Here is a 25,072-nt window from a genome sequence, read left to right on the forward strand (position 1 = left end):
ATGATTTGGACTTAACTTTCTTATTTCCTTTGATATATTTTTTAATCATTTTTTTGAACCCCGTACTATCAACTCAAATGTTATTTTTTCTCCATTGCATTTAGGTTGGTTTATAGCTTGTTTGTTGCAAGTTTTGCTCAAGTAAATATATAATAGTGTGAGAAAAAATACATATTAGTATTGCTGGAATTAAAAACTAAAATAAATTTGAATATAAAAATTATTAATGTACTTAAAAAATGAGAATGATAACGTACTACGTTCAAAATATCTACATTTTTGTGTGTGTTGGTCTGTAATTAACACAATCAAACAAAAATGTTAATAATTCAAGGCGTATATTTTGCTCTGTAATTTGAAGCTAAAAATTAAAAAAGGGTAAAAATATAATTAATTCGAGGACTCTAAGAATTTTAAAGTAAAACAGACAAATTATTTCTAATCTTCTCGGAATAAATTAACTTTCGTTTTAAAATGTTTTAATGGATTAGGGGTTTTTATCCCAGAAGACTGTTATAATGAATTCGCTACCAAACTCACAGAAATTTTACAGTGTTTTTTAGAAAGATTTTGGTATAAATATATGTAACTGAATATTAAAGTACTAAAACATTACAAGATAATTACTACTCCATCATTACTTAATAAACTGAAAGCAGAAATTGTAGCCGAACAATCACACCTGCAGAAGAAGAAAATATTGTCTCATCAAGACAATACGCCATTTCACACCTCTGCTTTTACCATAACGAATATTCACCAGTACAGTTTGAACTGCTAGATTATCCTCCGTATTCGCCAGATTTAGTACAGAGACATATTTTTATTACCTTTATTTAGCTGAAAGTTGCGCTTGTAGCACAAAGTTTTCATCACTTTCGTAAACAATTATTTTTCAGACAAGACGCCAATAAAATGGAAGCTTCATAGTGCGGCTTTACAAAAAAGATTATGTCAAGAAATAAAAGTAGATTTTCAAAAGATCATTTTGTGGTTGGACACTTTTCAGATTACCCTCGTACCCAGGGCAAAACCTGTGCAAACTACAGGGAATGGCATGCATGTGCATCATAGGAGCCATGAGAACATGCACAACAGCAGCAAGGGAGGTCATTCTAGATTTAACACCACTAATGCGGGGCACTTAGAAATTTCCTATAGGGCGAATTGGGAACGAAATAACATAATGCTGCGATTAGTCTTAATTGATAGTTTTAAGGGTCCTATTGAACATACTAAAAGTCCCCATGCCTCCCATAAGGGGAACATTGTAAAATCATCTTGGATTTTTGGCATTTTTTCCTAAATTTACCATTTATTCAAGAAATAGTTCCCGAATTTATTTTAAAGATGATTTTTTGTAACTGCAAAACCTCATGCACAAAGCAATGCAGCTGTAAAAAATCTAGCATTTTTTGCTCAAATTTATGCGGATTTTGCCAAGGAAACTCTTGCGATAATATCCCCGAATTAAATCCGATGAATGATATCGAGCCTGAGGAAGAAATGTAGTTTTTAGTTATATTTTTGTATGTATAGCGACAAAATAAACGTGTTAACTGGTGTTCTTCAGAAGTACCCAGTCTTTTGACGTTTTCTTTCCTCGACTATTTCAAAATCGGGATAGATTCGCTATTTCTATATACGAGTGTATGATCAAAAATTAATATGATCAAAAACTAATTAGCTTCGAATTTTTTATTAGTTTTCATGCAAAATCGATAGATCAACAACTGTAGGCAGTAGTTATACACCACATTTTGGGCAGTACTAGGCAGCACTGCAAATATTGTTAGGCGGTTTAGATATTTTTGACCAATTATAATTTGTAAATAACTATTTACTCTTCGGAGTAATAATATACATTAGATCATAAGGATATTGTGTACTCGCCAGTTGTTGGGTAGTACTTAGTCAGTGCTAGATAGTACTGCAAGTACTATCGGACGATGCATAGATTTTTGACTAAATGTTTACCTCTCGAGCAAAACGGAAAATTATTCAAGTTATTTTAGTTTAAATTTTTTAAAATTTCTAGTAAATCGATATGTCAGTGGTACTTCAAGACATATATCTTGATAAGGGTAGTACTTAGGAAGGTCAGAGGCATCTCTATTTATAGTATTTTTATCGGTATTAAAATTTTCCCTCTTCATATTTTTTCTAAAAATAAGTAGTTTTTGAGTAAAGACCAGATTAAGAAAAAAATGTCAAAAATCCAAGATGGCGACGTCATTTTGACAGTGTTCCCCTAGTGGGAGATATGAGGACTTTTAGTATGTTCAATCGGACTATAAAAGCTATCGATTAAGATTAGTCCCAGCTTTATGTTATTTTGTTCCCAATAAAATCATAAGTGCCCCGGACTACACTGCATGTCTTCGGTAGATATGCCAATTATTAGAATGGTCATTGACGGAAACAGTATTGTGAGCTCAGGGGCTTGGAATACCCTAAAAAGGAAAATTCTATACTTAAAACTTTCAGTGGATGACATTCCAAGAATGTACAAAACTTGGAGAAACACTTCACTGTAGCATTGAGAAATAAAAAGAATTGGAAGAGAGAAACGTTTGATCGGCTCGGTAAAAAAAGGCTATACCACTATATAACGTGGTATATTGATGTTGGTATACTGATGTGGTATACTGATGTGGTATACTGGAGTGGTATACTGCTTCCAAAACCAAAGCAGGTACAGGGATAGTATTTGGACCGAAAACTAAATACTATATAATGGGCACCTACCCCAGCATCCATCAAACAGAAATATACGCTATCGAAAGATGCGTACAATTTCTTGAATTTCCTTTATGTTTTGGATCAAATAATTTTTTTTGTGAATAGATAGAGATAGAATGACACATTAACATAACCATAACATAACCAACTAATGTCAGAAAACTAAGAGACGGAACTATTAGTTTTTCAATAAAACACACACACAGTTATTTTATTTCATAAGAGTTAATTAAAATTATGTCTGTACCTTTGTGGCAGGCTCATTTTTTTTATATTCTTCCTGTCATTTTACATTATTGCCCATTACTCTATTTATCTCTGGCTTCTTTCGGCGAGGTATACAGCGTGAAACGTTTAGAAATCGTCGTTTTGGCATTTTTTGTGAATAAAAAGTCACTGAAAATTTTTATTTCGGTGTCAAGAAAGGCTTTTTTAAGGAGAGTTAAGTTGATGTGTTTTTATTAACTTACCACACTATTTCCACTTACAACAGCTTTCTTCTTATTGTATATTGGAAATACAGTTTTATATTAAATTAAAAAATACAGATCTTTTATTCGATAATTACCACCAAAGAGGGCACATCAATATATTAACAATTTTACTGACTTTGTATTAATTCGACTGCCATTTACGTGTTAAATTGACAATGATGGCAATGATAATGGCCTGAAAATTATAATCTGACAGTTATTTCTTTTTAACAACTTTCTGGTTCGGGAAAAAATGTTCTTAAGTAGGCCAGTCATTTAAGACATCCCACATCGCAAACGGGACTGTATCTACTATTTTTTAATATATTGTTAGGACCCATGAGACTAAGTTATGCCCAATTTTGCAACCCTCAAAACCCTGTGCTACTCCCGTGATACCGAAAAAACCCAAAATTTTGGTACTTATTTCAGTTTTTTTGAAAGAACTATGTTAAGAAAGCATTTTTCAAATTAAATTGTTCTATACTTTTATAAAGTCAACTAAATTAAGCACAACCCGAACCCTCTCGGCCAATTCGTTGTTTAAATACAGCCAATCAAATATCGGCAATTTTTTTGAAAAACTAAAAATTTATGAGTACGGTCACATTCCAAAGCACGTATCGGCTAAACTAATGGTTCTAGAGAAAAGTCATGAGAAATGGAGTTATAGAGAATTTATTCAGCTTTAATTTGATGTAGGAACGAAGCCGCTAGGCATCGTATTTTGCTCAAAAACCAAAATATAGTAAAACATCGAAGTTTGGGGGGTATCATGAAAACATATATTAAGAAACGTAACCAAACTATAAAATATATTATACCAAAGCCCTACTTTACTTGGCCTTCTTAGAAGGACCGGGCCCCATCCATTCCGGATCAGTCGGAGAGGGGGGAGGAGGAGGAGGAAGGACATTCTCTGACGATGGAGGTGGGTCATCATATGTTAAATCGTCCAATTCCTCGTCCTCCTCATCCAAGATGATGGGAGCAACGTTGCTGCAGCTTCGCCCTTGGTAAAAGGAACAGAGGATGGAGCACTTCAGTCCTGCTTTTCTGCAAGTGCAGGATCCTATGCAGCCTTTCTTGCATCTGCAAGCAACCATCTTAAGTAGGTTTTGAGGGGCGGGCTCTGCACGCTTAGTTATTGGCATAAGATGCTGTTGACCCTGTTGACTGGTGGTCCGACCCCCAACCATTTTTGGACCTGGTAGTAGGTTCTCCAGAAATGATATTTGGCAGCTTCTGTAGTTGGGGGGAGGCGGGCAAGGTTTATTTTGGCCATTCCTGCCGATTATACGAATGCCAAGTATCGCATGCTGTTCAGCGTGACCTAATCCCATCCATAGAGGTTCAACAAAATCTTCTCGCCTACTTCTTCCTGCGTCGAGTTTGGATCAAAGAAAATGGTGGCGAGGTCTATCCAGTGGGGATTTTTTTGTAGACATTCGCACCGCTTCATTTTGCCTTGCCAGAAAAGGTTAGAAGTGGTGTCACACTTACTGATTGCATGCAGAAACAAAACCATCTCTCCTGGAAGCTGCATTTTTCCACTTAAGAAAGAATTGCCTCATATTGTGCGCACTCTACCGCCTTTCTGGAAGTAGACGTTTGTTTGTCCACAGCTCAAGCCATTTAGGAGGACCAGTAAATCGACATCCTCCTCCATGATAAGAACTTGGTCGTACGATGAGCTATTGGAGAGGGCAGTTCTCACTATCTCAGCATCGGCGTTTTCTGGTGATTGATGTACCTCGATACCCTGTCTCTCAAATTCGGTACAGATCGTGGTAATCAGTCGGCGTTTGTTCAATTCATTTGAGAGCACTTTTGCTTGAGGCACTTTGATGAGTGTCGCTTCATCAAACAAAATGTCACCACAGGAAAGGGAAGCAGATCGCCGCAGACGTTCAGCTGATTTAGTGTTTTTCATAGCCGCATCTTCTGGGTATCCATCAAAAACCACTGCAACATTTTTACCAAAGTTGTTTAAAACGTAGCTGACGATCCAGCCACAATATCCCTGACTGAATGATTTCGATGCCAGACTACCTTGTGCAGGAGGTTCAACGACCATCGACCACTGTGAACGCCTTGTTCCCTGGGATAATGTTTTTAGCGAGCGGTGTAAATGAAGAAGGAAGATTTACTACCCTTGCGCATTCCTTCTTCAGTGAACAAGGACAACGGATATGGTGCTAGCTCATAAGCAAAATGCTGCTTCAATTGCTCATCAGATTGTTTGGTAATGCAGACCCTCTGGAATATAGTGAGAGGATCAACATTAAGTTTTTTATTCAACACTTTCACAGAGGTGGTGACTGATGCTAAGGTCTTCACTTTATCATTTCTTTTAAAAGTTACTTTATCAAAAGTGTTATCAACGATTTTATTTACAATAAATGAATAATTTTTTTTATTTTTACAGATTCACACAATTTTTTCGTTTTTGAGGAAAATACGACGCCTAGCGGCCCCATTATTGCATCAAATTAAAGCTGAATAAATTCTCTACAACTTTATTCCTCATGATTTTTCTCTTGAGCCATTAGTTTAGGCGATACGTGCTTTGGAATGTGACCGTACTCATACATTTTTGTTTTTCAAAAAATAGCCGATATTTGATTGGCTGTATTTCGACAACGAGTTGGCCTAGAGGGTTCGGGTTGGGCTTAAATTGTAGGAAATTTAGTTCGCTTTATAAAAGTGTAGAACAATTAAATTTGAAAAATGCTTTCTTAACATAGTTTTTTCAAAAAAACTAAAATAAGTACCATAATTTTGAGGTTTTTTGAGTATCACGGGAGTAGCACAGGGTTTTGAGGGTTGCAAAATTGGGCATAACTTAGTCTCATGGGTCCTAACAATATATTAAAAAATAGTAGATACAGTCCCGTTTGCGATGTTTGCCTTTTTAAATGTCATAGATGACTGGCCTAAAGGGAATTTTTCGGGGAATTTTCCTTTAGGGTGATCTTCGTTTCGGTGATATGCGCTCGGTTTTTTTGGCCATTTGTTTTCGGGCAATTTTCCGGATTTGAAAAAACTATTTGTTTATTGAACATACAAAATTTCTATTGATATCAGTAACTTTAAACGATTTCTTGTTTATAAAATGTATTTATTATTAAGCACTTCGACAGAAAAGTAATAAATAAAAATAGGTTTATCTATAATAAAACCCTTCAGTTTAGGGAAAAAGGTTTTCTAAATGACTGGCTAATATTTCTTGTCGTACGTTTCCGGATTTTATCCCTTTAGAGCCCGATAAAAAAGGACGTTGAATGCTGCTCTGATATTTTCGATTCCCTCGAATGTAGAACCGAAACTTCTTCGATACAAGGATAGAAACTGGATATTGAATAGACAAAAAAATACATTGTAATGCTAAGAACGATTTCTGTTCAATATGGAAATACAATGTATTTTATTTTTCAATTTTTTGAAACTTAATGCAAAGAAAATCATGGATACTAATAGAATTGTATCGATATTAGAGATGAAATACTAAAAATAAATATTATAAAATTCACATAAAATAATCCTTGTCGGTTACAAGGGTTTATCAAGGGTTGCGTCGTCAGTTCCCTGGGACCCAACCCGCCAAATATGGTTAAATAGTTCATTAACTATTTGACCAGCTTAATTAATACATACAAAGTGTTCCGATAAGAACTGCTCACGGCTGTAACGGAAAGTATTAGCAGTAGAACCTGCGGAAAAAATATTTATAACTCAAGAGCCCATGAGAATGTCTGTGTAATATAAAATGAAAATTTTTAAGAAAACATATTATCTTCTCCTTCTTTATGTGCCGTCTCTTTCGTGGAGGTTAGCGATCACATTGACAAACTCTTCACGATTCTCGGCTTTCTATGAGTTCAAAAGTTAGGTGAGTCCAATTTCTGATGTTTCTCAACCAAGATAGTTTCTTCCTACCGAGACCTTTTTTCCTTCAATTTTACCCTTAACTATTAGTTATAACACATGGTATTTTTCATTTCTCAATATATGCCCCAAATATGATGTTTTTCTTATTTTTATTATATTGAGCGATTCATCTTTTGAACTTTCGATGTCCATGTTTCTGCTCCGTATAATAGGATTGACCAAACATAACAACTGACGAGCCTAGTTCTCAACTCAAGGTTCATTCTGGGGTTCTGGAAAACTTTCTTCATTTTAAAAAATGTATTTCCGGCTTGTTCTATTCTGGTTTTTATTTCCACGTCGTTGTTCAAGATGTTTATCCAGGACCCCAAATATTTGAACTTGTAGACATGTTCGAAGATATTACCCTCTATTTTAATGGGAATTGGTACATTTTGGTTCTTTCCAAATATCATGACTTTGGTTTTAGAGGAAGAGATATTTCTTACAGGAGCCTTCAAGTCGCTCCACTAAACTCGAGTCCAATATTAGTCGGCAATAAGAACTGTGTCATAGGCAAATCTAATGTTGTTAATGACTTCGCCGAAATCTGCTGAAAAAGAGAGAGCTTCTGAGAAAGCTTCCCGAAAAATCGCCTCAGAATAAGCATTAAACAACGAAGGAGACAGCACACATCCCTGTCTTACTCCTCTCTGTATATTGACTGGATTGGAATTGTCATTTTCAATTTTCATGCGAGCTGTTTGTTACCAATATATATTTTTCAGAAGTGTTACTTTCTTGCTGTCAACTCCCAACTCATACGACATTCGATAAGTCTCGTGTGTTTGACTTGGTCGAATGCTTTTTCCAAATCTACAAAATACACGTACACCTTTTTTTTTTGGTCTGTACACTTCAACACCACTTCAACTTCACATAATCAATTATACCCCGCTGGCAAGCGACCTTTGGGTCGGCGTTTACATGTATAGGAGCGGGTCGTTATGGCAATATAGTAAGTCGGAGTGAGCCAAAATACGAAGTATTTATTACATAACTACTTAATCTGACGCTATATTCCATGCGCTTGGGAAAATACTCGCTTTCTGTCTTTATTCAGTACATCTTATTTTACTAAGCGTGTTGACCGTACTCTTCGTACACATGAAAACCCAAGACCATAAATGCCGACCCTTAGTATACAGAATAAGGCCTCTCGTGTGCCCAATCCACTCTTAAACCCAAACTGTTCATAGCCGCTTTCTTGCTCACACCTCTTATAGATTCTGTTATGTATTATTTTAAGTACTTTCAGTGCGTGACTCATTAAACTAATAAGTCTGTAGTCACTGAAATGTCGAGCTGATGGTTTTTTTCGGAAGAGGTATAAAAGTTGAGTGCGGAGCCAGTCATCAGGAACATCAGGAAGAAAACATATCCTGTCAATAAAAGTACCATTAAAATACTTTTTTATATTTACCAATAATAGTTTTTGTCGTTCCATTTAATCCTTTCATTGGAAACCAGTTTATACTGATGTATGATAATGCCAGGCCCCACGCTGCGCGGGGTAACGAGTTAAGAATAAGAGTAGTTAACAAGTGCCAGGATAATGTTGGACTACGAAGATTGGAATGGCCTCCTTAGAGTCCCGACCTCAATCCAAGCGAACATTTATGCGATGAATTCGTCCTATTCCACACATTCCAACATTTGTGCGATGTCGTCGTCGTCCTATTCCACCACAAATTTTACAAGAGTTATGGCTAGCCCCCATTAACGGAGATTCCTCTCTCTCTTGTAGAGCTGTTGTAAAGGTTATATAAAGGGTTTTCTTGATCTATAGCTTGATATTCATCAAGAAAGAATAACTACCCTTATTCATTCGATACGACGAAGATCTCGAGCTGTTTGATTGCTGCGAGAGGTGGACATATACGATATTCAAATTATTATAAAATTATTGTTTTTGTCAATAAAGGAATCTCTAAAATCAATACTTGACTTAAAAATGTGTAGCTCCTAAAAGAATAGTGAAAATGGGATAATTTAAAAAATAAAAAAGTACATCTAAGATTACAGGAAAGTGTTTTTTATCTCAAAATTCCCGTCTCATTTTTCCCACAGCGTGTTTTGAATTTATTGCCAAAAAAACGTTTATTACCGCGGTATAAACCCACCTAACCGAAGAATATAAGCCATTAAAAGAATATAAAATAATACCAATAAATTTATCTTCACACTGATACCATAATCATAAAAAGCGGATTACAAAGTAAAAAGTTATGAAACACCAAACTCGGTCAAATTTTTAGGTTGGCGGAATTTTGTGCCAGGAAGTATAGTTTTATTATTCGCTATTACAGTTTTATAATACAATAATATTCTCGAGTTAACAACATTGACGAATGAAAACTACGACTAAAAAGTATTTTAAAGATGATTATAATTTATTTTTTCATCATCCCAAGTCTATATCTTTATAACTAAAAATATATTTTGTAAATATCTTTAACCGTTAAACAGGTGTACGGATGTATTTGATACTTCATAAAGCCTATCAGTGTATCATTTATTAATACCTACAACCTTTCACAAAGTCCCGATCGAGTTAATCAAATGCCAGAATTTTAACTATGACGAGAAGGTCACGCGTCAAAAGAATCAGAGTTATCTATAGTATATTTATATATAAAAGTTGAAACGTGGAAGGATGCGTCCACGTGTCGACGTATTTTTTATTTTATTCAGTGGAAACTCAGATAGGGAGTGAAAACTCGTTTGATGCTACATTATAGCGTATACCAGGTGGTGCATCGTCGTTGGAAATACAGGGTTCGGCAATAGTGCGTCGAGCATCTATAACTCCTAAAATAAAAAACTTGAGAATTTTGTTTAAGTGCAAACCTAAAGTATGTAATATATAATAATAGCTCCCGTATATATCGTTTAACGCCTTGGGAGTAGCAAGGTACAGCTTGCCACACTAGAGCCGTTCGGTATGTAAGATGCCATACTAGAGCCGTTCGGTACCTAAAGTATGTACCAGGATGTATCTCAGAAAAATATTTTAACTTCTGTAGGGTGGCTCAAAAAAGTGTGAGTGGATCTAGATTATTTTTTTTAAATGGAACACCCTGGATATCATTGCTTTTTTTGGCTTCCTTTCAGATCACTTTAGACAATCCTAAGATATCTTCTTCTTCTTTACGTGCCGTCCCTTTCGTGGAGGTTGGCGATCACATTGGCAAAATCTTCACGATTCTCGGCTTTCCTTATGAGTTCTTCAAAAGTGGTGAGTCCAGTTTCTGATGTTTCTCAACCAAGATAGTTTCTTCCTGTCGAGACCTCTCTTTCCTTCAATCTTACCCTTAACTATCAATTGTAAGACGTGGTATTTTTCATTTCTCAATATATGCCCTAAGTATGATGTCTTTCTTATTTTTATTATATTGAGCAATTCTCTTATTCTGCCTATTCTGTTATAGACTTCGGTATTTGTGATATGGGTTGTCCATGGAATTTTAAGCATTCTTCGATATATCCATGTTTCGAACGATTCGAGGCGATTCATCTCTTGAACTTTCAGTGTCCATGTTTCTGCTCCGTATAATAGGATTGACCAAGCATAATACTTAACGAGCCTAGTTCTCAACTCAAGGTCCAATCTGGGGTTCTGGAAGATGTTCTTCATTTTTAAAAATGCATTTCTCGCTTGTTCTATTCTAGTTTTTATTTCCACGTCGTTGATCAAGGTGTTAACTATTCAGGACCCCAAATATTTGAACTTGTAGACCTGTTCTAAGGTATTGTCCTCTATTTTAATAGGAATTGGTACCTTTTGGTTCTTTCCAAATACCATCACTTTAGTTTTGGAAGAACTGATCTTCATCCCGTATTTCTTACAAGAGCCTTCAAGTCGTTCCACTAAACTCTGGAGACCAGTATCAGAATCGGCAATAAGAACTGTGTCATCGGCAAATCTAATGTTGTTAATGATTTCGCCATTGACTTTAATACCGCAATCTGTTTGATTAACGAACTATTCTGGTGCCATTGTCTTAAGGGGATCTCCAGGTATATAATCTTCTTTTAGGTAACTTAAATAGAGTGTTTGTAATTGTCATGTTGTAGTCTTGACAAAATTCTATCAATCTTTCTCCACGCTCGTTTCTCACTCCTAGCCCGTATTTGACAATTTTATTTATTGGTCCTTCGCCAACCTTTGCGTTTATGTTGCCCATAATCATATTAATGTCATGTTGTTTAGTTACCTTGTATACTTGTTCCAATTCATCGTACCATCTTTCCAATTCCTCTTCTGAACTTTCTGAAGTGGGAGCATAAGTCTGTATAATATTCACGTTTAGCGGGGTTCCTTCTATTTGTATCATCATAAATCTATCTGATACTGGCACAAAATTGCACACAGAGTTGCTTAAGCTCTCATCTACCAGTATTCCTACTTCATTTGAGTGAGTACCAGTGTTATTTCTAGAATAATAAAGAATCTTGTCCATTGACTGAATTCGTCCCGAACCCGTCCACCGGGTCTCACTTATTCCAAGGATGTTAATGTTAAGTCTATTCGTTTCTTTGCACGCATTTGCAAGTTTGCCAGCTGCAAAAAGTGTTCTTACATTCCACGTCGCTAACCTTAAGTTTATTTTACAAAAGTTTTTCCTTCCGGGGATTCTTAGCACCCCTTGGTCATTTAAGACCTGCCGGAGACTAGGGGCCGTTTTCCTTTCGTGTATAGCCATTGTGATTTACTTGGGAATATATAATGAGGTGGTTTCCCGTGGCCTTCCTCATCGCAGTATCACAACCATTCAAACTGATGCAGTCATGCTTGTGAAATTCCAGATTCAAACCGGGCGGGAATCATTTTCCTTACGCTTTGAGCTGGTACTGGTGATCGCTGCTTCCCTTCACCAGATGCCTTCATACACTCCCTGAAGGCAGGGTTGCCACATACGCCAGGTCCGCCAGTCCGAAAATTATTTTCTACTCCTTTTCCGCCGATATGGTCTTCACCCGTATCCCTGAGCAGTTATACCCTGCAACACTGGGTCCCTAGTAGAACTCAGCCACCGACTCGTTTGAGTCGGGCCCACTCCCGCGACTTGGAGAGTTCAGAGAAGATGGCTCTGTGTCTCCTTAGCCTGGGAGCTAAATATATTTCGATAATTTGAGTAAATATATTTCGATAATTTCAGAGATATTATTAAATAAATAAAAAAAAATATATTTTTCAACACAAGAACTGTCCTGAAATCAAAACTACATTAGATAAATATCTAGTAAAGTAGTAGATCATCTAAGTAAATACTTAGATGATCTATATTGACTTTGCTATAAATATTGTAATCTTAAATAATACAGGGTGTTCAAAATTCTACACCAACTTCTAATATATAAAATAACTTTTCTTTGTTTTTTTTTTAATGAAACACCCTGTATAATATTTTTTACTAGACGGAGAGTTAAAAAATGAACATTTTTTGTATTTAAAATATATCAAAATTTTTAAAAGGTTTTGCCAATACACGCAGTATTATTTCATATGGCTCTTTCAATGATAAAATACGAGAAAAAAATCATTGGGTGGCTTGATAAAATTTTACTGAAAATGCCATATGAAATATAAAACCGGGAATATCTAGGAAATTGTTAAAAATTTTCGAATACTCTATATACAATAAATGTTTATTTTTAAATTCTCCATCTATTGAAAAAATAGTATACAAAGTGTTCCATTAAAAAAAACGAAGAAAAATTATTTTATATTTTAGAATTTTGAACATCATGTATGATTTACAATTACCATATTTATAACAAAGTAAGAACAAACTATCAGAAGTAAACACCTAATATAGTTTTGATTTCAGGACAGTTCTTCTTCTAATAAGTTTTTTAAGGAAGGCTTATCATAATCATCCCGAATGTTGATGGATTCACTCCAATGGTAGAAGGACTGCAATCATTATTTTTTAGTCAAATTTTCTTCAAAACATCTTCTAATTGTACAATTTGCTTTGCATATATCAACTGAGGTAGTTCTTAGTAGCACACCCTGTTTATATTTTCTAAAAACGGTGGTGTGGATATATATGCCCTTTCGTTGCCGTATAAGGCAATTTGTTAACAATAAAAAATGTTTCTTTGAATATAAAATTTACTGAAATGCCATATGAAATATAAAACCGGGAATATCTAGGAAATTGTTAAAAATTTTCGAATACTCTAAATACAATAAACGTTTATTTTTAAATTCTCCATCTATTGAAAAAATAGTATACAAAGTGTTCCATTAAAAAAACGAAGAAAAAATTATTTTATATTTTAGAATTTTGAACATCATGTATGATTTACAATTACCATATTTATAACAAAGTAAGAACAAACTATCAGAAGTAAACACCTAATATAGTTTTGATTTCAGGACAGTTCTTCTTCTAATAAGTTTTTAAGGAAGGCTTATCATAATCATCCTGAATGTTGATGGATTCACTCCAATGGTAGAAGGACTGCAATCATTATTTTTTAGTCAAATTTTCTTCAAAACATCTTCTAATTGTACAATTTGCTTTGCCATATCAACTGAGGTAGTTCTTAGTAGCACACCCTGTTTATATTTTCTAAAAACGGTGGTGTGGATATATGCCCTTTCGTTGCCGTATAAGGCAATTTGTTAACAATAAAAAATGTTTCTTTGAATATAAAATTTACTGAAAATGCCATATGAAATATAAAACCGGGAATATCTAGGGAAATTGTTAAAAATTTTCGAATACTCTAAATATGTTTATTTTTAAATTCTCCATCTATTGAAAAAATAGTATACAAAGTGTTCCATTAAAAAAAAACGAAGAAAAATTATTTTATATTTTAGAATTTTGAACATCATGTATGATTTACAATTACCATATTTATAACAAAGTAAGAACAAACTATCAGAAGTAAACACCTAATATAGTTTTGATTTCAGGACAGTTCTTCTTCTAATAAGTTTTTTAAGGAAGGCTTATCATAATCATCCCGAATGTTGATGGATTCACTCCAATGGTAGAAGGACTGCAATCATTATTTTTTAGTCAAATTTTCTTCAAAACATCTTCTAATTGTACAATTTGCTTTGCCATATCAACTGAGGTAGTTCTTAGTAGCACACCCTGTTTATATTTTCTAAAAACGGTGGTGTGGATATATGCCCTTTCGTTGCCGTATAAGGCAATTTGTTAACAATAAAAAATGTTTCTTTGAATATAAAATTTACTGAAAATGCCATATGAAATATAAAACCGGGAATATCTAGGAAATTGTTAAAAATTTTCGAATACTCTAAATACAATAAACGTTTATTTTTAAATTCTCCATCTATTGAAAAAATAGTATACAAAGTGTTCCATTAAAAAAAAACGAAGAAAAATTATTTTATATTTTAGAATTTTGAACATCATGTATGATTTACAATTACCATATTTATAACAAAGTAAGAACAAACTATCAGAAGTAAACACCTAATATAGTTTTGATTTCAGGACAGTTCTTCTTCTAATAAGTTTTTTAAGGAAGGCTTATCATAATCATCCCGAATGTTGATGGATTCACTCCAATGGTAGAAGGACTGCAATCATTATTTTTTAGTCAAATTTTCTTCAAAACATCTTCTAATTGTACAATTTGCTTTGCCATATCAACTGAGGTAGTGCACTTAGTAGCACACCCTGTTTATATTTTCTAAAAACGGTGGTGTGGATATATGCTCTTTCGTTGCCGTATAAGGCAATTTGTTAACAATAAAAAATATTTCTTTGAATATAAAACATAAAACGACATGGGACAGAACCTGCTAATTCAGGAAGTCGACGGTCACAATATCACATTTACGCTCTCGAAATAAAGGGAAAATTGCGCCCCAATTAAATTATCCTATTTACCTTTCGACCGAATTTTCACTTCCATAATTATTTTGCCTTTTTCAAGGGTCGTCAAAATCCGGGAAATCTTGTTGCTGGATTCAGGCGACGCGACGGCGATGTTAAATATAGAAACAACTTTGTATAGAGTATTCATATTTACCAAGAGTGGGTCCTAGATGGGATTTCCTACTGCGACCTCGAGAGCTATTGTGGCTCAATTCAACAAACTTTTTAAAAAAAATATAAGTAGTCATAAGGGCACACGCAAAAAATATAAGTAGTCAGACAGACAGATAGATAACCGATATAGATAAATAGGAGAGTGGCGTTAAACATGTAAAAACGGTTAAGAAACACTAATGAACAAGAATAAACATGTTTAAACAAGAAACTACCGCTTGAAAACAGAAAACAACCACCTAAATGCGTAAAATAACAGAATACAATTTGTGTTGTATATTTGATATTGATATTAAACATATTTTTAAAAAATGGTGTATTTTTTGTGTTTTTATGTATGTCATAATTAAAAATAAATGAAGAATTAAATTTTTTTATTTTTTTAAACTTCCCGCCATGCGTGACAATCTAGACCGTAGTTCCTACAAGCGATATTGGGGGCGCTAGTAACAGTAGTCAACAGTGTCAAATTTAAACGTCAATTTTACTTTCCAATATTTAGCAAGACGCTAGCACTTCTTCTTGTGTATGTGTTTTCTGCTCTGCAGTGTAATATCAGTCTGCAGTGGCCCGTGTATACTGCAGTATACACGGGATGAATAATGAAATGAACGGCATGAACGAATAAAATCAGGAATTTTGACAAGCTGTCATGTTAACAAAGATGACACTAGCACCTTCAAACTCTAGGGCTATAATCTGGAGAAAGAGACCTTTAAAATAAGGTATCACTCGACTCCCCTTCCCATTACAAAAACTAGGGGTACCACTCACCCCCGCTCGGGGGGTGAAGCTAGAGGCAAGGTAATATGCGTAAAATGTGCCCCTTTTAAAAAATAGTTCGACGTGTTCCAGCATTTTTTTTACTAAAATCCCAGTTTGAGAAAATTAATTTATTCCATACTTTATGTACACACTGTATATCAAGAAATTATTGTAGTTGTTTAGGCTTTCGCGGCCATCGTTTGAGGAAATGTTGTTTTTCGGGTTATTAGGCCGTCGTCTACCGTATACCTTGTTCCTGCGGTAGCGTATAGTATATTGTAGTTCCAAATCAAACCAAACCAAACCAAACGCTCAGTAGGAACTAGACTTACAGAACACAAGAGAAGCTGCAGATTAGGGCAAACAGAGAAGTCGGCCGTAGCAGAACATGCTCTAAGAGGTGGTGACCACCATATCCAATTCGAAGACACCCAAGTCATTGCCACAACATCTGGATATCATCCTCGTCTTGTCAGGGAAGCTGTTGAAATTCACAAACATCCAAATAATTTCAACAGGAAGGAAGAAACTTTCTACCTTAACAGAATTTGGCATCCAGCTATACTAGGACCAAAGTAGCAGCACAGAGAAGTAGACCAGTTTAGTGTGAGAAGTCGGAGCAAACACACCTCTGAAGATGCTAGCTACTCGTGCTAGCGAAACGTCAGGAACCAATTCCAACCGACGACGGCCTAATAAGCCGAAAAACAACATTTCTTCAAGAAATTATTGTTACACTCGTTGAATTTGACACTTTATATCAGTTTAATAAATGTTTAATAATACATTTTCGTACTTTTGTATTAGGCGTAAAAGTGCTTTACTTTTATGCCTAGGCATGAAAATCATCATTTTTGTGACGTTTCAACAAAAAACATTTACAAGTTTTATAATATGTCTAATTAAATTTGGATGAAAGGAATATTGCTGATTGCTGTAAATATTTCTTAGTGAAAATACGTCAATTAAAAGGACTTTTTAAGTCAAAAAAGTCAAAAGGACAATTTGTTCCAAAAAAGGACTGTCGTTTTCAAAAAAGAAGAGGTGGCAACCCTAGCATATACGCACCATTCCTGCCGGGCTTTGAGAGCAGGATAACTTCTGCGTTTAGTGCCAACATTTTCTTAGTTTCCCTGCCAAAATTCTTGGCATGTTCCATTCAGGGACTGTCATTCGAGTCTTGAATCGTCATGCCCCTAACCCATTCACAAAGCCAGTCTCTGGCGAGTTTAACATTAACTGCCAGTTCTGGGTCCACGAATGAAGTACCTGCACCTGTTTTGGCGAGGGAGTCAGCATATTCCTTTTCCTTTATACCGACATGGCCTGGTATCCATATCAAAGACACTTTATTCCTATCTCCTAGTAAATTGAGTACTTCCTTACAATGAAGAACTTGCAACGAAATGCACGTCTGTCGTTGCTTCACGCGCTGTCAATGTGGCTTGAATAGAGTTGTCTATACGAAAATCTAACAGTTTTGGACCGATTAAGTCGATTCATCTTGTTGGCTACAGACAACGCCAATCTACAGTGTCGACCCGGTTTTCGATGCGGCTTAAGACATTGTTTGAGATTAAGTACTTAAAAATGCGCTGCAATTTACTATATGCAATATCTAGAAAGGCATAAAATCTTTTTCATCCATCACAAATGTTGATAATATTTCTTTGATCATTAGTAATGATAAGCACGACAGCACTTACTCGTTTAATAGAGGTGGGCATCTGAAGATATCGTGCTATGATTTGTGTACCTACAAGCTACAACCAAGACATATTAAAATTATCTCTTTTGCGCGTTTTATATCATTACTGTATTTCCTTTTCGACCCGAATTTTCACTTCCATAATTATTTCCTTTTTCAGGCTCGTCGAAAACCGGGAAAACTTGCCTGGTTTCCCGCTTCCTAGGTGGGAAATTCGACGAAAGCTACACGCCTACGATCGAGGATTTCCACCGAAAGTTGTACCGGATTAGAGGCGAGGTCTATCAGCTGGACATCTTGGACACGTCCGGAAATCATCCGTTTCCGGCTATGAGGCGGCTGTCGTTCATGACAGGTGAGTGGGAAATGGTTGACAGGACGAGCCATGATCAAATTAGATCATGTTTAGACTGATTCTTCTTTAAAAAATCATTAAAAATTAGTTTTCAATATAAAACACACTCGTAAATTATGAGATAATATGTAACGGACTTAAATGAGATGAAAGTTGCGTATAACATGTTCGAGCATACTCATGATATGGTATGTAATATACAGGATGGTCAATTTTGCGACAATCACTATTAGGATCTGCTCAAACGCTAGGTAGGAATACCAAGACGGTTAAATGGGAAAAAAAGTAGCGTATTAATAATATAATTTTTACTATTCTCGACATTTTGGAACTCTTATGTTACTCGCTTATTTTTATATAACTATCTTAATTAACAATTATCAAAGAGTAAATTTTAGAATATAGCAATAAAAAATGAATTTCGACAAATAGCCCTCAGAAATTAGTTAAAGTTATTTTATGTTTTTGAACATTTTTTTCACTATTATGTACCTTGCAAAGTTTTCAAAGATCACTTTGAGTGACAACATTTTTTTGACAGCGTGTTTGAGGTAGCGCTGACGCGTTGTGTCCCCATACTGCTCTGTCTGATTGTTATATTTTTGTTTTACATTGTATTCGAATGTTATCTACAAATGTTCATCCTTCAGAAAACAGTTTGGAGGTGTTAATTAAAATTACACCTTTGAGCGCTTCTCAGCGCCAGGTGTCCCGAAACTAGAACTGCTGACTGTACCTTTGCATTTAATCACTAAAATGCAATCGATTTTGAAAATATGAGCCTTCAGAAAATTGGTGCATGTTTTTGCACCCAGCTCTTGAACTGTTACAGAGTTGAATCATCAAAAATTCTCGGCTCTTCATTTTGTGTCTCAACTTTAAAATCAACAATATGTTGCATTTAAATATCCCTCTTTAGACCAAGTAGCTTGTCTCATAGGAAACAAGTAGCTAGAGACAACCAAATATTTACTGTAAACACAACTTGTGGCCTGACTTGTCGAACTAAATGGGGATTTTCGGTTACATAATAATGTTTAATTCTTCGGTTGAATAAGCCACTATTAGTAAGTAATGTTTCATCGGAACACTACTGTGGTTCGAAAATAATTTTTATTGCAAAAATCTGGATCCTCGCCCAATTGATTACGTAAATAACGCCAGAAATCCAATCTTCTTGGTTTGTCTGCTAAATGTAACGTTAATCAAACCCTTTATAGTTTCATGACCACTTTAACCAAGAGGCTTGGTCCAAGAACTTTGGCAGGAAGGGATTGACACGTTTATGGAGGAAAGATCTCTCGGAGACGGTGCATGGAGAGACAGACAGGCATGGAGAGATGGCATCGGAAGACGTAGAACATTTTAAACCGATTAATATATACATATATGTTACATTCTAGACCAATTTTAATTTATGACACTTTTGGATTAAAATGTATTTATGTGACCCTTTGAATAAAAAGATTAAGGAAGGAGATTAAGGATGTGGCATTATTGCGATTTATCAAAAAAGACTGTAAAATAGTTGGATGTGTAGCGTGCGGTAGATCTCGGTTAAAAATCGAGGAAAATAATGGAATAACTTTTCGCTAGTAAGTGACTTATACCTACATATGTGTAGTAAACAGAGCATTTATGCGCGACAAGCTTAAGTGTGCGACAAGCTTTACCGTACAGAGTACGGTTCTCTGCTGTGTTGGAACGAAACAATAATTAGTTATAGAGTGGAGTACTAAGATGTACTACGCAGTTCTTTCCAAATAATTCTCGTTGTGATATAACCTTTTACAACAAAATGCTTTGTTTTTATTCTTCGCGTGAGTGTAATTTTATGTTTTCAAATGTCGCTATAGGATCATTGTTTGTCGTCTAGCAAATTTAGCACGCGATCCCACAAAAGAGGTCAACAAGATATAGATCGTTCGATTTTTATGCTCTATTTTTAATGTTACTACAAAATGCAACAGGCTGAATAGTTATCGTAGTTTGCTTTTGTGGTTTTACAGAATGAAATAAAGAGGGAAATATTATTTGTGATTTTTGCGTGGCTTTTAGAAAATTTGAATTCAAAGCAATTTTCTGATATAATGAATTTGGTTAAAATTCATTACTGATTACCATCATTTTATAAGGAAATTATTTATTAAGGAAAATTTAGTATTCCTTTTTTATTACTATAAATATAATACAGTTTAACCTAATAGTGCACACCTGCTATGAATCCTGCAATGTCCGGTATATGGAGGTGTCCAGTATATACAGGGTGGCGCCTCTCATAAAACGCGGAGGCTACAAGTAGAACGACAGTTTGTATTAAAATGAAATTTTGTGAGCATATGTAGGTTAACTTTAGAGCATTTTTAAAAGACTTCTACAGGGTATCCCCAAAAAAAGTTACACATCAAAGTTGTGTTTTTTGTAATGGATATACAGGGTGCTACAAATTCGAGGTACGAGCATTGGTATCTCGGAAACCGTAATAGATACGAAGATGGTTAATTTGGGGCAAAGTTGTGCCTTGGGATGCTTACCAACAGGCTACCAAAAAAGTTTCAAAAATTTCAAGGATTGCTGAGTTTTTTGAGAAAAACGGATTTTTTTGAAAATCAATTTTATTTTTTCCTGTCGTTAGTTTTTAGAAAATCAAAAAGCTAATTGCACGTTCATAGCAACTTTATTAGGGCTATCTGATAGTACTTTTCTCTTCTTCTTACAGTGCCACACTCTTTAGAGAGCGTCCGCTTCCTCTCGCATATACTTGTGATGTGTATTATCAGGATTTTCACAAGTACCTTTAGATTTTCAAATTAGCTGATAATTTGTGAGATACAGAGGCGAACTTAATTTTTTTAAATACGGACCTGCATTATTTATTTCAGGTTTTGAAAAATTTGAAAGAACTCGGTTTACTGAGTATAATGATATGTCATACTTGAAACTTTTTTTGTTTTGGGTACTTTAACAACAACGAAATTATTTAATTATTATTTAAAATAATTTCAAGTACGACTCTGGTTTTTTAAATTATTTAATCTGATTATATTCATCGCAACTATATTGATATGCTGTTTACAAAACTCGACCAACTATTGTTGACAACATGAGAGAAATGATTGTGACTGTTTTTCGAAGTAGAACTTCACATATATTATGCCTTTTAACATGAAAATGTCTTTTCAGAACAGAATCATTTTATGCAGTGAACAGGAAAGGAAACATAATGGGCATTTGATTTCATCTAGCTAATATTTGTGTCACAATTATACGCTTGTATCTAGTTTTAATTCTGTAATAATCAAAATATATTTTAAACGTATATCTTTTTAGTAACGGTTGTTTTAGAACCTATTTTAGTGCGAAGTGTACAAGATAGCTTAAAAACCGTAAAAAAATCATCGCAACTTTATTAGAATATTTTGAACATGAAAGCGGTAGTAATGACTCTTTATGTCCCTTAAGTGCTGTAAGAAGGTGAGTTTTGTTGATGTAAATAATAACTGTATATACAGGGTTGTTCACCACATACGACACGGAGTATTGTAGCTAAACGATGAGATTTTTACAAATTGTAAGTTTGGGGTTCGTTGAAGGACTATTAGAGCTACAATTTAAAAATATTTTTACAAGATACAGAGTGTCCCAAATAAATAAAAAATATCAAAGTTGTATTTTTTTAAATGGAACACCCTGTATATTATTACATTTTTAGTTTCTACGATTAAAATAAAGGTAAATTTGATTAAGGTTTATTATACTTAAACCTTACCGTTTTTGAAATATTTTCAATTTTATGAAATTGCAGTAAAAATTTTAAAGCTTCATTTCTCCAAGGGTGTCAATGTTTTTAATACTAAATATTTAATGAAGTTTATTTATTGATCGGTTATTGTGTTGCAATAATAAAAATAATACTACCTTATACAGAGTGTCTAAGAATTTATTTTAAATAATTATTAGCTTCAAACGGCAATAACTTTTTAATTTAAATAGAATGCCCTGTATATTTATTTTAGGAAATCAGATGCACAATTAAATTGTCTATCAAATTGTATTATACCATTTTTTACCTATCCCTTCAAGTTTTCGTATAAAATGCATTTTCTTATAATTTAGACCTCATTTATCAATATATCAATGGAATATTGACATTTTAGATTGTTTTTAAAGCAACAAATGTACAAAATGTACAGACTAGTAATATTATCGTTTTTAGCAAAACGATAATATTACTAGCCCATTTGTATGCAAAAAGAAAACTATTTAAATCTTTATAAAAGAGTATACCATTAATTAAATATAACACCATTATTTGCGCCCATATACTAATTAATTACATACTTAATTGTGTTCGTTATTAAATTATTATAAATAAATGTGGATTTGAGTCAGAAATCAATATAATAATAAGTTATCAAATTAAAGTCTCTGTAGTTATAAATAAGCATTTATTAAAAAATGAAATATCATTTTTAAGGTGTTACTTTTTATCACACTGTCTAATGCCCATACAAAATTCAGTTTTTTAGTATTTGGAGCAATTATTATTAATCAAAGCAAACAGTCAGTTAATGTTGTTTGAATACTGGAATCATATTAACTGATCCTCTTTAACAAATATTTAAACAGTTTTTTTTTATTTTTTAATGAAATAAACGAATTATATCGACAATATTAATATCTGTACTCTTTAAAAATTTGATACATCTTTAAAAATAATCTAAAATGTCAATAGTCCATGGATATATTGATAAATAAGTTCTAAATTACAAGAAAATAAATTTTCTACGGAAACTTAAAGAGATAGGTAAAAAATGGTATAATATAATTTGATAGACAATTAAATTGTGCATCTGATTCTCGTAAAATATACAGGGTGTTCCATTTAAATTAAACAAGTTATTGCCGTTTGAAGCTAATAATTATTTAAAATAAATTTTTAGACACTCTGTATAAGGTAGTATTATTTTTATTATTGCAACACAATAACTGATCAGTAAATAAACTTCAGTAAATATTTAGTATTAAAAACTTTGATACCCTTTGGAGAAATGAAGCCTTAAAATTTTTACTGCAATTTCACAAAATTGAAAATATTTCAAAACGGTAAGGTTTAAGTATAATAAATCTTAATCAAATTTACCTTTATTTTAATCGTAGAAACTAAAAATGTAATAATATACAGGGTGTTCCATTTAAAAAATACAACTTTGATATTTTTTATTTATTTGGGACACTCTGTATCTTGTAAAAATATTTTTAAATTGTAGCTCTAATAGTCCTTCATCGAACCCAAAACTTACAATTTGTAAAAATCTCATCGTTTAGCTACAATACTCCGTGTCGTATGTGGTGAACAACCCTGTATATTAATAGTAATATAATTAATTTATTTTTTTCCTAAAATATTTTGATTAAAAGAAAAAAAGTGCAAGTGGGCAACGCTGTGCCGGTCAAGGTTAATTACGTGCCTAAAAGTTTTTTTTTTTTTTTTAGATTTAAAAGGTGAAGGGGGAAACCTGCAACAGGTACTCGCCTAGGAAAACCTACTATGTGCCAGATGAGTTATGTGGGATTTTTACCTCACTAAAATCTAGCCTACACCTCTGTCCTCTCTCCAGGAGCGTTCTTTCCCCGGCGGCACTCTTTGTAAATACTACTTCATCGGGGCGTTTTATATGGTGTTACTGCTGTCTATTCTTCGTAAGTAGTGCGAAGGTCCTTGAGTATGGTCCCAGCATACTCCGCTACCTTCTTCCATGCCGATTGACTCTTCAGCATGCAGTCCACTATATTTTCTGGGCTGATGGACAAGCCTAGATTTCTCTCGAATTTATATAAAAGTTTATTTGATATGAACTATATGTATGTATGTGTATTAGGTACATATATTAGTTAATATTAATGTAAAAAACACATCATTTTTATGTCATATAAAGCAAAAGATTAACATTCTAATAAATAACACAACACTGGAAATAGTAGAAGAATATAATAATATATTTTATATTTGGGACAACTAATACACATAGTACTATTATCTCTTGGAATTTTATTAAATGAAGTTTTCCTACCGAATTTTTCAAACATACTAACCACCATTAGCACCAATAAGGTTTAGGCAGAAAAAAAAACATCATAACAAACTCAAATAGAAGGGAGCTACATCGAGCAAGGTGTTGACGTGTTTATTTGTCGTTAATCAAGGTGAAGCCGATCGTGTCGGTCTATGTAAACATTTTTCTGTATATAGCTAATAAAAATCTATAAAATGGAAGCTTTGGGAAGGGGGGAGTGCGGGAACGATTTGAAGTCACCACGGCTGTTTGTTTGGCCGAATATTTTGCCTTCATCGACGGTATCGCCGCCCTGTCGTCGCACTTCCGAACATAGGTCTTTTTGAACACAAAATTTCCCATAAGGTGTCGCATCTGTTTAAGTTAGTTTGTGGTAATAGTTAAAGTTATCAATTAGAATTATATTGTAGGGTCGTTTATGACCTCAAAGGTATGAAGGTTTTTATTAGAGATGGGACATTCCTAAACTAATATTACAAATTTGATTAAAATGAGGACGGGATTATAACAGAATCTTTACGCGCGTTGGGATTAAAAATTCAAAACCATGCCACACGGGCATAAATGACGGCAATGTTGACGCACGAGCTAGCGAGAGGCAAAGTGATAACGGCAGTGTTGCCAGAGCCACCCCATTCGGGGTAGATATACCCCTTTATAAAACAATTTAACTCCGCTATTTCATGATAATCTACCCCAATGAAAAATAAGCTTGTGGCAACACTGGGTAACGATCTGTGACATACGTAGTTAAGAAAATCACTATAATAAACTTGATACTCTACCAACTGTATGTGTGATGTGTACCAATATCCTCTGGTTGTGTGCTAGGAAGTAATTTTTTATGCATACTTCTATAACATCATCCATAGGTTACTTCTATAACATCATCCTAGAATTATTAGAGTTAGTAACTCGCATTTTTATTGGAGGACACTCTCATATTTATTTCATACCAATAATCAACGAAAATA

The 25,072-nt window shown here is 34.1% G+C and overlaps 1 protein-coding gene across 2 annotated transcripts in view; it reads left to right on the forward strand.

Moving 5' to 3' along the window:
- LOC115885933 (dexamethasone-induced Ras-related protein 1) overlaps nucleotides 1-23,886 on the forward strand; it is a 66,801-nt gene extending 42,915 nt beyond the window's left edge. The window contains exons 3-4 of one of the 2 annotated variants that reach the window (XM_030904965.1): nucleotides 17,827-18,021; nucleotides 23,518-23,886. In XM_030904965.1, the coding sequence (XP_030760825.1) occupies nucleotides 17,827-18,021; nucleotides 23,518-23,561 (239 nt within the window). In that variant the 3' untranslated portion in view covers nucleotides 23,562-23,886. Of the gene's footprint in view, nucleotides 1-17,826; nucleotides 18,022-19,241; nucleotides 19,329-23,517 lie in introns of those variants that run through there. The other variant, XM_030904966.1, reaches the window with a different exon arrangement.
- The last annotated feature ends 1,186 nt before the right edge of the window (nucleotides 23,887-25,072 follow it).

Source organism: Sitophilus oryzae, unplaced genomic scaffold (assembly GCF_002938485.1).
Source record: "Sitophilus oryzae breed Bouriz unplaced genomic scaffold, Soryzae_2.0 scaffold_465_pilon_pilon, whole genome shotgun sequence".
In the NCBI taxonomy this organism is placed as follows: domain Eukaryota; kingdom Metazoa; phylum Arthropoda; class Insecta; order Coleoptera; family Curculionidae; genus Sitophilus; species Sitophilus oryzae.